This window comes from Octopus bimaculoides, chromosome 13, assembly GCF_001194135.2.
Source record: "Octopus bimaculoides isolate UCB-OBI-ISO-001 chromosome 13, ASM119413v2, whole genome shotgun sequence".
NCBI classification, from domain to species: Eukaryota; Metazoa; Mollusca; class Cephalopoda; order Octopoda; family Octopodidae; genus Octopus; species Octopus bimaculoides.
In genome coordinates this window covers 55,173,925-55,186,648 of record NC_068993.1, presented here as the reverse complement: position 1 = coordinate 55,186,648, position 12,724 = coordinate 55,173,925, and the positions used below count along the sequence as shown (strand labels likewise).

The 12,724-nt window shown below is 35.3% G+C and overlaps 1 protein-coding gene across 4 annotated transcripts in view; it reads left to right on the top strand.

Moving 5' to 3' along the window:
* The window catches only part of LOC106881559 (cyclin-I), a 26,182-nt gene extending 15,647 nt beyond the window's left edge, over positions 1-10,535 (top strand). For 2 of the 4 annotated variants that reach the window (XM_014932003.2, XM_014932005.2), the window contains exons 2-7: positions 2,130-2,282; positions 4,651-4,779; positions 6,394-6,468; positions 6,604-6,744; positions 6,886-7,116; positions 7,665-10,535. In XM_014932003.2, the coding sequence (XP_014787489.1) occupies positions 2,169-2,282; positions 4,651-4,779; positions 6,394-6,468; positions 6,604-6,744; positions 6,886-7,116; positions 7,665-7,961 (987 nt within the window). In that variant the 5' untranslated portion in view covers positions 2,130-2,168 and the 3' untranslated portion in view covers positions 7,962-10,535. Of the gene's footprint in view, positions 1-463; positions 610-2,129; positions 2,283-4,650; positions 4,780-6,393; positions 6,469-6,603; positions 6,745-6,885; positions 7,117-7,664 lie in introns of those variants that run through there. The other 2 variants (XM_052972492.1, XM_014932004.2) reach the window with 2 other exon arrangements.
* The last annotated feature ends 2,189 nt before the right edge of the window (positions 10,536-12,724 follow it).

Here is a 12,724-nt window from a genome sequence, read left to right as displayed (position 1 = left end):
TATATATATATATATATATATATGGTGGGGGTCCAACCTGACACCTCATCACAACCATTTTTTAGCTTTTTCCATCTCCATCCCATTTTCTCTCACCCACTCTTTGGTAATGTGAGTCGCCATGTTGCTCCTCTATAGCAAGAAACTTGTTCTGATCTGTGACCCCTTTTCTCATACTTTAAGCTCTCAGTCTCCTAGTATAAAGCTGTCTCCCTCTTTCTTATAGCCCCAGTCAATTGAAGGACGTCTTAGTCTTGCAAGCTGCACAGTGATCTCACTAGTGTTGGTTCCACAATAGAAGTACGCCCAGTACACTCTGTATTGTGGTTGGTGTGAGGAAGAGCATCCAGCTGTAAAAACTATGCTAAATCATTGGAGTTCAGCACAGTCCTTGGACCTATTGAGTATGCTCAGACTGTCCAACCCATGCAAGCGTGGATGGGAAATGATGATGATGATATAGTTATAAGTATCATAACCGGTAATACTACAAAGTATAGTCAACCGTTAACCAACCACTTCACTGGAAGTAAACTGGATGATGATACTCTACATGGAATTCTAAATCCACCTGGTGTAGTAATTAGGAACTACTATATTTTTGTGTGTGTATGTATTTTTACAATAAATTTGTATTAATAATGCATGTCTGTATGTTATATATATATATATGTGCATGGAAAAATGGACATTAGAACAACAACAATGATGATGGTGTGTATGTATATATATATATATATATATATATATATATATATATACATACTCTTACTTATTTCAGTCATTTGACTGCGGCCATGCTGCAGTACTGCCTTTAGTCAAACAAATCCACCCTATGACTTATTCTTTGTAAGCCTAGTACTTATTCTATTGATCTCTTTTGTCGAACCACCAAGTTATGGGAATGTAAGCAAACCAATATTGGTTGTCAAAGCGATGGTGGACACACACTCACACACACATATGCAATGGGCTTCTTTCAGTTTCCATCTACCAAATCCACTCACAAGGCTTTGGTTGGCCTGAGGATATAGTAGATAACACTTGCCCAAGGTGCCATGCAGTGAGGCTGAACTCAGAACCATGTGGTTGGGAAGCAAGCTTCTTACCACATACTATTAGCTCATTACAGTTTCTATCTACCAAACCTACTTGTGAGGCTTTTGGTCACCTTTTAATGTCCCTTTTCGCCAGCATCCTCTTTCTTTTCTTTTTTTTATCTTTGACAAGTTGAAAATCACTTTCTTCATTAATTCACTATCTAGTTGTCTCTGTTCTCTATACATTCAATCATAAAGCTTTGTTTTGGTTGGTTTGTTCGTTTGTTTTTTTTTACCCTGGGGCATTACTGACAAGGGATACCAAATTTTTCCAGTGCTGAAATGGTAGTAACTCTGGGTCAAAACCTTGCTAACAAGTGTGTTATTAACCCTAGTGTCCTTGAATTTAATTGTCATTGCATGGGGAAGTCAATGTTAAAATGATGGTGATGATCTGATTATTATTATTATTATTTTCACACACACATAAGTAAAATTACAAATAATAAAGATGGAGCACTTGTTACAATGTTAAAAGGGAGGTAGGCTCTACATTAAGTTACGCTTATTTGAGCCATTCATTTCTGTTGATGGTCCTTTGTGCTTGAAATATATAAAGGTTGCTTAACCTTCTTTTTTCGCATTGTAAGAAAGCTGTCTTCATTTGTCATCTTATTTCTGTATAACGACACTTCAAGTAAACTAAAACCACTGCTTATGTGTGTGTGTGGATACACACACACACACATACATGTTACATATATACATACACTGTGTGCCCATACACGTACTGCATTTACCCTTTAGCATCTTAACTTGCCATATTTGGCCCAAATATTCAACCCGTTTTTACGTTCAGATGCAGCCTCTCACAACTACCCTATGATGTCGTTCTAAAAACTAGTATCACGTCATCGAAATTTTGAAGCTGTGAGATTATGCGTGGCTAATTAGAAGCGATGTGAATAAATAAACATTACATTTGACAGAGTAATCTGAATGTTAAAGAGTTAAATATGTCAACACCTGACCTTAACAGAGCATCTTCTCATTCTGTTTATTCCTTTTTTTGTCTTACCATCTCTCCAGCAGGTAGTCATTTCTTTAAAAGATACATAGGCGTACATAATGAAGTTTAACTTGGGTATTGGTGATGCTCAGGTGTTGCAGATGCTCTCCGAATCCATCAACAAGGAGAGGCAACAATGGAAAGCAAAATTCTTCCGACGACATGGTGATACGGTAAGTTGAATTATTATGCGTAGTTTTTTTTTCTTTACATTGATTAGCAACGAGGAATTATGTGGTTTTATCTTTCATTTTGATTAAGAACTTTCAATTGTGTAATTAGAGAAGGCCTTAAGAGAATTAAGTTTATTTGATTACAAGGGATGTAATGAAACCCAAATTTCAATTCATCACAGAACAAAACAGTGTTTACAACAAAGATGTATTTCTTTAACTAGGCATTTATGAGTTGAATACTTTTAGAGAGGGAGATCAAAAGATAGCAGAAATGTCAGTATTACGGCAGTATTTAGTGCTGGATTAGGTAGCGAGCTGGGTAAAATGCTTAGCGGTATTTTGCCTGTCTTTATGTTCTGAGTTCAAATCCTGCCGAGGTCGACTTTGCTTTCCATCTTTTCGGGGTCGATAAATTAAGTACCAGTTACATACTGAGATCGATGTAATCGGCTGGCCCCCTCCCCCAAAATTTAGTGCTGGATTATTAGATTCTAAGTTTAGCTGAGCCACTTCACCTTTGTCTTTCTGGGGTCAGTAAATAAGATAATTGTCAAATACTGGAGGGTTGATTTGACTATACTTTCCCTGTAAAGCATGTGACGTGTGTCCTTGTGTGTATGTTTGAAACTGTTTTTACAGAAAGAAGGCTTGTAACTGGCAGAGTTGGTATGGCATCAGACAAAAATGCACTTTGCTCTTGGTTCAAATGCTGTTGCTTAGGTTTTAACTTTCCTGAGTTAAATACAAGGAACTCTGGCAGCGCATTGTAACTTTGAGCAAGAACATTATTTCACATTGCTCCTCAGCTAGCAAAAATGAGTTGTACCTGTAATTCAAAGGGCCAGCCTGGTCACATTTGGTGTGTCATGCTGAATCTCCTTGAGAACTACATGAAGGGTATGTGTGTCTGTGGAGTGCTCAGCCACTTGCAAGCTAATTTCATGAGCAGACTGTTCCATTGATTGGATCGACTGGAGCATTCATCATCATAACCTATGGAGTGCCAGTTTAGGGAGATTTGACTTTTGTTTCTAGCAAATCAAGCAGCTACATAGAGGCTTCTCTTGCCAGCTTGTCTAGAGGCGTAGTGTGAAATGATCACCATATAAACTTTCATTAGAAAGAAATATTTTAAAAAATTGAATTTGATACTAGAAATGCTAGTAAATTATTATTTTATTAATTTCATATAGGTCATGTAATTTAATCAAATATAGTTATTTCTGGTTTAAGTTTTGGAAATTGGATAGTGTGCATGTGTGTGTGTGTGACTGTTCCCCCTGCCACCTCTCAGCTTTTAACTTGTACATACTTTGGGAAAAATGCCTTGCATCTGCTTAAGCGTTTCATGAGAAGTGGAGACAACATTACATGATGTTCTTCTCTCTCCCCTCTTCTTAACATTTGGTTCTTCAGATATACTTTGGGTATCTAATCTATTATATATCCTTCTACCTACCTGCTTAAAGAGGAATTACTATGTTTTATATTTTATTCATGTGTGTCGATATACATACACACACACACATGCGCACACACACAGATATCACATCACATCATGGTATTGACCACACTACGAGATGTTGTAATACATCGCTGGTTACAATGTGGTTCGCATTGTTTTAGCTTTCGAATGGTGCCATCCTGCTGGCTAGGAGAGCAAGTCAAGGTGCTCCCTGATTAGAAGGCTAGTCTGTTGCAAGGTTGCCCATTTACAGCTGAGTGGAATGGGGCAACGTGAAGTAAAGTGTTTTGCTCAAGAACACAACATGCTACCTGGTCCAGGCATCGACCCCAAAATCTTACGATCATGAGTGCTACACTGTAACCAATAGGCTATGTGCCTTTATATATATATACACATACATAAATATAGTGAGTTATAAGTGATATCCAACAATGGGTCATTGCTCACATTACCTTTTTAGTAAAGGATATGCTCAAGTGATTTATTATTATTGTCTTCTTTTGACACATGGGAGAATTTGATAATCTTCTTCTTGGAGTGAGGAGTGGTTTAGAATGAAGAACTCTACTCTTGGTTAAACCAAACATTCCCTGAATTGATTTCTGTTACCAACTTTAGCTACTTCAATCCATCGATGCCTTTGGCAAAGACTTTACATTACAACATTTACATTCTCTCTTCATTAAATATTATAAATCTTTCCAACCTTCCCATTAAGGTTAAGGTTGTATTAAGAATAAAACCTCTTTCAAATAAACATAGAAATTTGTCTAACAAATATAATTAATGCGCTACTTCTGATACTAGTTAATTATATTGATATGTGGATTTTCTTGTACATGCAGCACTTCTACTTTTAAGCTTATTAATTAATTATCTGCCTCCTCTTAATTTCAGTGTGTTACAGGCTCTCAGAGAGACTGGGCTGCTTCATGGTTGGTTAGTGTTAACAGAAACTTCCACTTCACTCCGGAAACTGTCTCTTTGACACTGAACATATTGGATCGATTCCTTAATTCTGTTAAGGTATGTTGTAATCCTTTTGACTTCGTTGTTTTGTGATTATTATCCAGGCAGTAGCAAACCATTTGAGACATGGTTCATCATGAGGCTAGTCACACTGCTGAATCAATTTGCAGTAATTTTTTTCATTAGGTATCCCATTTAGAAAGTCTCTAATGCTGCAGGTTGCCCATGACTGTTGTAATCTATTAAGCTGCTTTCTTTCCATTTCTCCTTCTCATCCATCTTGTTTTAGAAACATTCAGTCATTTGATTGAATAGTTCTTCAAACTTGGACAGACATTTGTAAAGAATTCTAACTACAGTTGATTGAGTTAGCAACTTCGTCAAGGACAGCAGAGGTGACTGTATTTCATCAAAATTAGACAAAATTCCATTATGGTTGCTTTTTTGTGTCAATAACCAAGACATTTTGCTCTCGTTGGCCCAGTTCATCCAGTTCAAATTGGATCTACTTCATCATTTGAAGGAGTGGAGGCTTAGTTATCATCTTTTCATGTATCTAGAGAAAAGTAACAAGGAACTACTCTTAAAACTCAAGGTATCCCGCTTGAGCTCAGTTTCTTTATGGTACTCTCAATTAATACAAAGTGATAAAAACTCACAACAGTTGTGTATTATTTTCAATCATTAAGCTTTGTCTACCTTAGACCTGATTTTGTCTAATTGATGAAGCAACTTCCATTAGAAATCTCTTCAAGGTTTGTGCTCTGCCCTGGAATTGTTGGCTGCAAGACTACATCAAGGGCCCCGCTCAAGTTTCTTTTCATTCATAGGGCCACCTCCATAGAAATCTGTTCCTTCAATTTAAAGGTCATATTGGTTACCTTCTTGATAATAGTTAGACAACCTTACATTATTAAATAATGAGTCACACTGGTTAAAGTTAGTAATTGATATTTTCTAAGTTTAGCTTATCGGAATGTCGTTTGGGTTTTTCCAGATTCTCTTGGTTAGTTAACAGGATGTAGTTGATCGACTCAATATGGCTGTACCAGACACTGACCTACTTATCTGGCAGTTGGTGTTACACCTTATTGTTATGGTTTCCCTTTCATCACTTGTTTCAATCATTGAACTGTGGCCATACTGGAGCACCACCTTGAAGGGTTTAGCCGAACAAACTGACTCCTGTACTTATTTTTTTTTAAGCCTAGTACTTCTGTTTCTTTCTGCCAAACCATTAAGTTATGGGGATGTAAACACACCAACACTGGTTGTCAGGCAGTGGTGGAGAACAAACACGTACAACTGACAAGCTTCTTTCAGTTTCCATCTGCCAAATTCACTCACAAGGTTTTGGTCAGTCCAGGGCTTTAGTAGAAGACACTTGCTCAAGATGCTATGCAGTGGAACTGAACCTGGAATCATGTGGTTGAGGAGCAAGCTTCTTACCATGAAGCCACAAGTTCTTTTGACAAGACATGTTTCTGTTGTATTTAAATAGAGAATAGATATTGGTGACCGAATCAGTCAGTATATTACTCATACTTAGTGTACTGAGTTAACAGATCCAGTTTAATAATTGATTGTCTTAGGTCATTGTTTCTACTTTAATCTGTTAACTTAAAATTTCTGTTGAAAAATCAATTTGCTAATTAAGCAATATTTTTGCAGGTACCACCAAAATATCTTCACTGTGTTGCAGTATCCTGCTTCTTTCTGGCAGCAAAAACCATTGAAGAAGATGAGGTCAGTTTAATATTTATTTCCATTCTAAGAAATGTCTTTCTATTTGTTTGAATTTAATTTCAGCATTACCTAATGCTGTATTCACAGCTCACTCGAATCACACCTCTTTATTTATTATTTTTTTTTTCCTTGCAGGTTATTCCTAGTACTCGAGAGTTGGCTGCTGAAAGTCAATGTGGTTGTAGTGTATCTGAAATTTTGCGAATGGAGAGAGAGATTCTCGGTAAACTGGACTGGAATTTGAGGAATGTTAGCCACATTGATTTTCTTCACACTGTAAGTATATTTCTGTAAAATATTTATTACAAAGGATATTTCCTAAGAGATGGGGATATATCAAGAATTTACTGCATATTTTGATTGACTTTGTCAAAACCCATCAGAAATATAAGATTATTATTTTTATTTTATTTTCAGATTCATGCATTGTTGCTTTCTATGTACCCACAGTATCTATATCTTGGTAATATGACACCTTCTCACCAGCTGGCATCCTTGACTTCCAAGGTTTTTCGATGCTTATGTAATCATAGGTTTATGGTCTTCCGCCCATCAGTTTTGGTTCTTGCAGTGTTCAGCCTTGAACTAGAGTCTCATATCTTTCACTCGTGGCTCCAGTTGACAATGATGCTGCAAAAAATTACAGAGGTAAGTTTTGGTTTTTCCAGTAAGTCATTAATATGTGATAACGTTCCTGAAAACTATTGAGAAATACAGCATTTCTTGCCATAAATAGGATTCTAGTCTATTTCAAGAATTGCTAATAGTTACAAAACACTCATTACATTATGCTCCCACTACTGCCATTGATAATTTCTACCTTATGTAACTGGCATGATAATGTGTTAAGAGCAAAGTGTCTTTATCAAAAGCACATACTATGTTTGTTGAACCTTGGAGCAGATGATTGAGGCTGTAATAGGCTGCTGATTACCAGGTCATGAGTTCAAACCTTATGTTTGACTAATCAGTTGTTACTTAACCCCAGGCTGGTCTTGATGGGCCAATCTATGATCAAGAGCATTCTAGCTTTGGCTACCTCTCTGTTTTCATTATCCAGTGTATCCATCATTTTGAGGGGATGTGACTGCTGTTCTTAGCAATTTGGGTGACCTCAGAGAAATTTAGATATCTAATTGATATTTTTGTGCAGATATCATTTTATGTTAAATGTATGTATTTTTTATCTTTGCTAGGTTCCAACTGATCAACTCATTAACTGCCGAGAGGAATGCAGTCGCTATCTTAGCACCAAATTCCATCTTCCTAAGCCTCCTGTAATTTATGGACACAAAAAACGAGTTTGTGTGAAACGCCGGCTTGAGCAAATTGAAGTTGATGAAATTTATGACTGCATTAAGCACCTGTATAATGAAGAGTATTTCTCTCCACCAACCAATACAGAAAAGGTTTTACCACTGAGTTGTAGCCAAAATATACTTCAAAAACGAGAGGAAGAGTGTGTGAAGCTGCAACCAGTTACTGCAAATTAAGCTCAGAATTTTATTTGGTATTGTCTTTTATTTTGTCAAAGGAAATCTGAGTATACTTGTCTTTTATTCTGGGACAAAGATTTATAATTACAATTTTTTTCCAGTTATTCTTTTTATTAAACAGATAGTTTTTTAACTTTAAAGATAAAACAAAAAAGTTACAAAGTATCCTCCCAAAAAAAGATTAAACTTTTAAAAAAGGCAGCTTAAAAAATATAAAAATATTTAAAACTCCCAAAAATATTACAACTAATAGACTTTCTCTAAATTGTTGTTTTAACTAAATTTTCAAATGTCTGTAAAAATGTCCAAGAGCTCTTTTTTTCTGTTAATTGAGGGATTTCAGTATTTAAAAAAAACAAAAAAACAAATACTTCACAGAAAAAAAAAACTTTTTTGATACATTTATTTGTTTCTTAAAAAGTAGACACCTCAACTCTCCTAATGAAAAATCAACTAGTTTACTGTTTTGTAAACCATTTAAATTCTGCATATTTAAATCTATTAAAAGCAGTTTAAATTGTCCAAATGAATAATTCTAGTAAAATTGTCATTGAACACAATCTTACAGATCAATAATCTGGTAGTTTAGTAACAGCATTACAGATAAGATTAGTTTCCATTGCAATTCATGGAGTGACTTAACAGCAACCTCTGCTGCCCTCTTTTTTTTCTTTCTTTTTTTTTTTGCGCTCTAAGTTTTATGAAACGCAATTTGGATTGTCTCTGTTACTTGGCAACACAGCAGCAGATATGAATGAACAAACTACCAAGTCTAAAAAAAAAAAATCTGGTGGGCTACAACAGTTTGAGCATTTGCTAAATACATTGTGCACAAAATGCCGACTGTTACGTTTTTCTCTCACTTCTCCTGATAGTACTTGTAGCAGGAAAAACCAATCTCTCTCAAGTGTTGTGGATAAACTATGACAATCTATTGATAGGGTGTGAGCTGTCCTTAATCACCCAGGACACTTGTAACAACCAAAGTTTTATTGTGCTTTGTCAATGAAAGACTGTTCAGGCTTTTATTAGGGCCTGACATGTCCCTTAATCATAATTAAATGACGTAACGTAATATCAACCCATAGGAAGAAAACAATCCTATGCACTTATCACTAAAGAAAGCCTATTTAATTATGATTTGACTCAGTTCAATTTAACTTGATACACAGAAACCTCTGGAGTGCTTTACTCCTGAAGATCTAACAAAATTAAAAAATAAAAACCCTTTTTACATTCCTATATATTTATATATATATATATTATATCTATATTTATAGAAAAAAAAGCAAACACATTTGTTTGGCAGTCTTACTTTTTCCCCCGCAGGAATGGTTGAGTCTAGCTAAATATTACTTTAGTCCATAGTGGACTGTCCACATGTATATAATAATGTATAAAATTTTAAAACCAAATTACACTTTGTATAAAGATCTGTATGAGCAGGCGAGTGGAAACCTTTTTTTAAAACACATTCGCAAAGTCTACCGATGAACAATTAAAAAAGTGACATTGAGTGAGTGAACGAAACCAAAAACTAAAAATTACTCACTGCACCTCACCACAGAATACATGGCTACCATCTCACATTTCTCTATGAGATTCAAAATCTGGTGTTGTTGATTTTTTTTTTCCTTTCCCTTTTTTTTTTTTTCTACTTAAGTATATATGACCATGGCAGCATGAAAGACTAAAATACATGTATTTATGAATAAAAGGGCTGTTTCTGTCTGCTTTTTTTTTTCCCCCACAAAAAAAGTGATTCATTACTGACAGATCAATATCTCTAGCTGAGAGAAAGAAGTACAAGTGAAACTTGTGTTGTTGACTGTGGAGTGCAATCTCGTCTTTGCTATTGTTGTTCAGTCAACAGATAATGACGACAACAACAACAACAATAATACTGCTAGCAATATTGTCTGGTGCAAGTAAACAACAACATTACACACTCAACCATTTTACAAAAATTAGCAGCAGAAAATGCCATATTGGCATTTAAGAGTTGTTATCATCAAAATTATGTCTTACGCTATCTCTATGGTGCTTCTCTCTTTCTCTCCCTCTTTTCTAGAATCTTGCATCCTTGCTCCATGTAATTTTATTCCATAATATTTATTTGTTCCACCATTTTCTTTTTTATTGGTTCTTTATTTTTATTATTATCATCATTATTATTATTATTATTATTATTATTATTATTATTATTATTATTATTATTATTATTATTATCATCATCATCATTTTAATGGTTTTATTTTTCAAAGTAATTTTATTATTATTATTATTATTATTATTATTATTATTTTTATTATCATTATTATTATTTAAAAATCTTACTGAAATCCCTTTAAAAATTTACCATTTTGTCTAATGATATGAAATGTCATCCTTAAAGTATGGTTGTATGTTTATGGACTGTATACAATTGTAAGTGTATACACCAATATATGTGGCTGTGTCATTGTGTATATGTATGTATGTAGATGACTGCACACAAGTGTATATTTGCATGTTTGAAGAGAAAAAGAAAACTATTTTACTGTGCAGAAATAAATCGAAATATTTATACAACTTTTATTTGTATGTTTTTATTTTATTTGTGTTGTTACGATAACGAGATATGACTTCTTTAGTCATTGAGAAGATGACTGATCTACATTGATCTCTCCAAAAAACAAAAAACAACTGCTGGGCAAAATGATTATACAAGTTAGACCTGGCTTCATATTGACTCAGGCTGAATTAAAGGTGATAGCGAATGGAGGTGCTTTAGACTTAGCTTTGGAAGCAGGATAAATACATCCATTCATTTGTCATTAATGGTTCTGTCAGTCATGCAACATCAAGAAGTATAAGAACAGCTGTATGCAGTTAGGATTGATTCACATCTGAGTCTCCTTTCACTGTAGCCAAGCAATTCCGTATTAACTCTGAACTAAAAGGAAAAAATAACGAAACTACAAGATGGTTATATTAATCAAACGTTTTCCCTGCTGAAGAATATCACATTAACTTGTCTTATTGCCATATTTCTGTTGAAATATGCTGGTTTTGTTTCGGTAAATTTTGAAAATGATGAATTTACTAAGCTGGTGTTTGGAGCAAATTAACAGGAAATTTATATGGATGGCTTTAATTTAGATATCTTTAAAATAGGAAGTTTATATTCTAGAATCAGGTTCAGTCTGAAGCAGGCTGGTATCAAAAGGATTAAGCTGAAGACAAAAGGGCTTGAAGTAAAAGACAAATAGAAGATAGTTAAAAGATTGATCTGTCTGGCAATATGTTTTAAATGGTGCAAAAAATGATAACTATTATGTTAGAGGGGACGCAAGAAGAGTATAAAATGGGGGACGACTAAGTGTTCAAAGGGGGAAACCTATCTCAGGCCATTAACCAGTGCTGTGAACTTAGCAAGACCGTGGATGGGGGGAAAAGATAGCAATATGAAAGTGCAACTGTGAGGTTGTTGTGTAAGAAATACAGTGAAGGATTATCCCTAAGAGGAATTGGTTGTTAAAGTTAGCTTCAGTATAATTAGGTTGAGGGAAAATTGCTGAGATGTTGAGTCTTATAAAGGAGAGGAGAAAGGACCAGGATATGTGGCACATTGCTGTATGCAAGAAGACTCACCTGTCCCCTAAAACCAAGGTGCTATGTGAAAAGCACTGGTCATGGTGCCATATAAAAAGCACCCAGTACACTCTGTAAAGTAGTTGACATTCAGAAGGGCATCTAACTGTACAAACCAAGCTGAAGACAGACTATGGAACCAGGTACAGTCCTCGGCCTTGGCCAGCTCCTATGAAACCGTCCAACTCATGCCAGCATAGAAAACATGTTAAATGATGATGATGTTGAAGGTATGTTAGCTAATCAAATAATATAGGAATGTGTCATCCTCAGTACATCCTACTACAAAGACAAATGTAATGTATGGAGAGAGGAACAAAGATCAATTGCTGTAGCCTCAAAGTGATGAACCATTTATCAATTCAGTTGAAATTGTTTTATCCAAAGTTAATTCAAGACAAAGTTAGTTTGCATCTGGCTGTAGAGAATCAATAAACACTGTTCGACCTATAGTAGCATGGAAATGGAGACGTTAAAAGGATGACAATGACGATGATTCAGTTGTCTGGCAACGATTCACACACCAACACATCACAGTATACAATTTATTTCCTTATATATGGATATACTACCATCACAACCATAATAATGACATCTGCTTCTCGGAGCTAGCAAGTAATATGTCACTTCTATCTAAATCTAACTTAAAGTAATGGATTGCAGAATTGTTTGAACATTGTACAAAATGTCCGGCAGTATAATGTTGCAACACTTACCATTCTGGGTTCAAACTGTTCCGAAATCAATTCTGCTTTTCTTCCTTCTGGAGTTGATAAAAGGAAGTATGTACCAGACAAATGCTAGGGTTGATTTAATATCCCTCAAAAGCAATCTGGATGTGAATAAAATTATGACAGAAGATCTGATGTATTCAAGCTTCTCACCACCTTATATTACATCATCATCATCATCATCGTTTAACGTCCGCTTTCCATGCTAGCATGGGTTGGACGATTTGACTGAGGACTGGTGAAACCGGATGGCAACACCAGGCTCCAGTCTGATTTGGCAGAGTTTCTACAGCTGGATGCCCTTCCTGACGCCAACCACTCAGAGAGTGTAGTGGGTGCTTTTACGTGTCACCCGCACGAAAACGGCCACGCTCGAAATGGTGTCTTTTATGTGCC